At 35.7% G+C, this 4,652-nt stretch overlaps 1 protein-coding gene across 10 annotated transcripts in view; it reads left to right on the top strand.

The window, feature by feature from the left end:
• Positions 1 to 4,652, top strand: part of TCF12 (transcription factor 12) — a 364,778-nt gene that overhangs the window by 277,400 nt on the left and 82,726 nt on the right. For all 10 annotated transcript variants that reach the window (XM_005867002.2, XM_014540340.1, XM_005867004.2 and 7 more), the window contains one exon: positions 1,147 to 1,199. In XM_005867002.2, the coding sequence (XP_005867064.1) occupies positions 1,147 to 1,199 (53 nt within the window). The remainder of the gene's footprint in view (positions 1 to 1,146; positions 1,200 to 4,652) is intronic.

The raw sequence follows: 4,652 nt of genomic DNA, 5'->3' as shown, positions 1-4,652 counted from the left end.
GTGCGGGAAGAGACTGGACAAAAATTGTACACCTATGGTTGAGGACGGGTGGGGGTAAGGCAGAGGGTGGCGTGGGAACCGGGTGGAGGGGAGCTATGGGGGGGGGAAAGAGGAACAACTGTAATAATCTGAACAATAAAGATTTAATTTAAAAATACAAAAAACAAAACAACGTCATACAAAATGAAAAAAAAAAAAGATTCCCACCCCGACTTTAAATGGGTTTCATTCTTAAACAACTCCATGTCTTTCATATCATCTGTGACCCAGGAAAATACCATGCTTGTTTAATTCCCATTTTTACAGTTTTCAAAAATAAATTATACTTTACATTAGCTTTCTTCTGCTTTCTCTCTCTTTAATAGTAAACACTTCTGAAAAATCCTGAATTTGATCCATTTTTTGTGACATATTAGAAAGCTGTACTTATCACCCATATTTTTTTTACAATAAATAACAAGTTTTAAATTTTAAATTTTACTGATAGTAAAATTAAAATACCAAGTAAGGCTGAGTAGGCATATGAAAGTATTCATGTTTCTATTTATACTAATAAATCATTTATGTCTTAGAAAGAAATATACTTTCTCTGTGTAGTTATTTCTTGGAAATAGATATAAACATCCAAGGGTAAATTGTACCATAATTGGTGCTGAAGTTGCAGTTGTAACCACACATTGTTAAAGTAAACTGGTTTCTCAGTGTGATGTGAATTTATGTCTCTGTTAAGGAATTATGTTATGAAAATCACCTCCTGCACGGAATACCCCTCTGCAAATGAAACTGAGATAAATGATGTAAAGTGCCTAGTGTAGAGTCTAGACATAGTAATTGGTACTTAAGAAATGTTAATTCCCTTTCCTCACATATGCTTATTGGTTTGTTGTTTTCTTTCTTATTTCACTTTGCTTGCCGTCATCTTTCCAAATTTATGGAATATGTATTTCAGAATATATCACTTCATTAGGACCTATTCTGCACTGGAACCAGTTGTGAAGAATGAGCCCCCATCCCTATATTCACTTGCTTACTCCTAAATATTGGAAAACAAGAGAGGCAGTAGGAGGAAAAATTATTTCCTGTTCATTTGAAGTCTGATTTTTTCTAATACAAGTGCTGATGAAATATACTGTTTTTTATGTGCAGATCCTTTGCAAGCAAAGAAAGTCAGAAAGGTGCCTCCTGGTTTGCCTTCTTCTGTAAGTACCCATTTTTTTGACTTTGTGGTAAACAAACTGATTTCAGATATTCAGTATTTGCTGGGTATAAGGATATATTCGACTGGTGTCATTAAGCACACTTCACACAATCAGTTTGCTGCTTAACGGAACCATGCATTGAGATAAATCTGCATTTAATGTTAGGTTTTTAGATTTCTCTGCAATGATTTGTAGCTTACTCATAGGCTTTTACTCCATGTCCCTGTCATTTGAATTCCCCTCTTGGGAAGAGGACTAGGCCAGTAGCTGTCAAAGAAGATCTCCTGTACAGGTCTTTTGATGTTTAATTAGTCATTATGTTGCTGAACAGGAGGACAGACAGAGATTAATAGCTGAGAATCTTAGAAATTTACATTTGTAATAATCCCAGTGGAGCTAAAGACATTAAGATTCGGAGGACATGTTCGGCTCAGCTTGCCTCAGTAGGACTGAGGTTATTAATATGCATAAATCACCAAGTCAGATGTTCATTGTGAAGCCCTTGTGGATTTTAAAGCCTTCATTAAGCCTTTCCTAACTTCAGCCTAGCATCAGGAAAGCTTTCAAGCAACTAGTTTGTTGATCCCTCTTTGCTCCAAAATGTATCCTTTGAGAATTAAGAGTGTTCATGAAGGAGGTTGGAAAGATTTGGTGAACAATTATTAATGGTCATGATAATCTAATGCTGTAGGGGTGTTTATACTATTAAATATACTTTATTCTTTTAAAGAGTAAAAGTATTTGTAAATTAACCTACATCATAAATCCACCTACAATTTAAAAATCCCTGGTGTGAGGAGGGAAGATATTTTTTCCTTTCCCTTTGCTTAAAGCAAATGGGGAGTGGGGCCTCAATCCAAAAGCCTGGTAGGGTACATCTCTTTGTTGTGTAAATGGATGTTGGGCTTTTATTTGGCAGTACTTAACACATGGGCGCAGGTGCTGCTGGATGAGTCACCGCTCATCGAAGTATACGCAGAATGGAATATCCGGCTTGGCAAGTCGTAATCTAGAAGGAGCAGCATGGATTTGAGCTTTTCATTTTTTATTGAGGCTGAAGTAGAGATATCATCTTTTGGTTGTTTGCTTTCCTTCTTTCCTGTGTTCTTCCCCCGCCTTCTCTTCCATGTGATACATGAAAACTCAAATTTGAAATCCTCTTTGAAAATCAGTTCCAGATGGATCTGAGTTTTATGCAGCCTAGGGCAGCTGTGCTCTGAACCTGCAGCCTACCTGTAAGGTTGGGTTGCAGCTGCAGGCATTCTTAAAAGCTTTTGCTTGCGTAAGCACTTGGGCCACTAGAGGCTGAATAGCTGCTTGATAAACAAAATGAACACAATGCCTCAAATCATTATTCCGGAAGACAGAAATTTTTTTTTCCAGCAGCAGCTAAAAATAGTTGGGCAATTTACATTTTAACAGTTGTGTACTATGCAGGGATAGGTGGTTCAACCATAGAATACATGATTTCTGCTAGATTAACAGAAATCATATTTAAAACTGACAGAATTGCTAAAACATGTAACTGCAATTTTCTTGTAATTTATTGTTATAATTCTATAAGAATAGTAAAAGTTAAATTACGTATCAATATTTAGTAGAACTACACAGGTAAGGAAAAAAACCACATTAATACATGCAGAATTCATCTATTTCTTCTTAGTGTGAGATCAGTTTTAAGAAACAATTTATTTTTAGTGTTTCATAGTTCTTTCATTTTTAAGCCAAAAGGGCAAAATGGATAGAACAGCCTGGAAGGCGAATAGACACTGGAGGTCACTAGCATTCCCAATTATAACAGCATTCACCATATTGTCTCAGGTGTTCAGGAGGAGCCTCAGAGATGGAGAAATTCTGACAAAACCTTGATTCCTTTGAGAACCATTAGGAAATTTCAAAAGTCACGCCTACTTATATATTGTATTACTAGTTACCTTATTAGGGATTTATTTGATAGTTTTACAGAACAGAATAGAATTCAGTATTTTTAGTTCTGTATTTAACATCAACTTCAAACCTGATCATACGACTTTGAAACCATGCTGAAAATAGTATTTACACATATTGAATGCTATCGTTAGGATATATAAATAATAAATGCATTTTAATTAATTGAAAGTATATTTTAGATTGGATTCTATGTTGAAATCTCAAGTTTTTAAAAGAAATATATTTTTAAAATCTTTGAAAACAGATACCTTGGTAAATAATACCAAAATATACACTTCTGAGAACACTTACAGTTAATACTATTTACCTTTTCAGTGTCTAAAACAATGGGATTTAAAGTCGTGGCTTTCTATTTGAATGTTTTTCCTGAAATATATGTAATTTAACTGTGTGAATTATTTTTTAAATGGGTATAAAAATGAAAATGGGCTATGTATATTTTGTTTCATGATCATTTAGATATTATACTTCCCAAACTAAACTAGAAACTTGACAGTAACATCTCAAATTTTAAGGTTTGCTGCTTATCTACTCTATCTTTAATCTGTAAAATACATGTTACCTTTACTAAAGACACTGTGAAGGAGTTAGTGTTAGGGGATCTCTGAGCATTTCCCATTGTGGTGACAGAAATTGTCCAAGTCCCAGAGAATGTTAAAATCGCAAGTTCCATTCTCGGGCCGATGTGAGTCATTGTCTAATTGATATTGTGGCCAGGCAGTATTAAAGTAAAAGATAAGGCGCTTTGTCAGGTCCTCTGTGGAAAAGCCAAGTGTGTTAAGATGATGGAGGATCCTGGGAAAGTCCAGAAGGGAAAGTTACTGGTCTTAGCAAATGGAATGTGGTTTAAGTGAAAGGGAATATCGGTTGCGAAATGATCTAAAGGTCAGTTTCCCAGGAGAGGGTATCGATTCGATTGTTTGATCAGACCTAACAGTACCACTCATAAAAAAATAAATAATAGTCAGGGTAACTTACTACATGCAAGGCATTGATAAACTATATAATCTGACCATAGAGCATTGGTTAGAGGCCTTTTCTTTTTGTAAGCCATGGTATTATATTATTTAGGCATTATAAATACAGACCTCAGTTCCTCTGTTCCTCTCTGCAGAACAACTGAATGGTAACTTCTGTCTGTGGATGAAGGTCCAATAAGGGTGTGTTGACATTATTAAAGCAGTATGTAAAATTAGGAGATTGATGTCTGCTCAAATCTACTGGCTCAGTTATTGATTGATTGGTTGGTTGTATGACCAATCATAAAGTTATCCCTTAGGAAGCTTGGAGTGGGAAATCTGAAGTTCTTTCAGAAAATGCTAATTACTAAGGGTTTTAAAACTGATATGCTCAATACATAACCAGAAAATCGCCTGGGCTGGGTGGCTCCGTAGATTGTAGTGTCATCCTGTACACCAAAAGGTGGATTTGATCCCTGGTTGGGGTGCATACGGGAGGCAGCTAATCAATGTTTCTCTCTTACATAGATGTTTCCCCCCCCCC

The sequence above is a fragment of the Myotis brandtii genome, unplaced genomic scaffold (genome assembly GCF_000412655.1).
Source record: "Myotis brandtii unplaced genomic scaffold, ASM41265v1 scaffold242, whole genome shotgun sequence".
In the NCBI taxonomy this organism is placed as follows: Eukaryota; Metazoa; Chordata; class Mammalia; order Chiroptera; family Vespertilionidae; genus Myotis; species Myotis brandtii.
The sequence above is the reverse complement of the archived record's forward strand: the minus strand, read 5'-3'. Positions and strand labels throughout refer to the sequence as shown.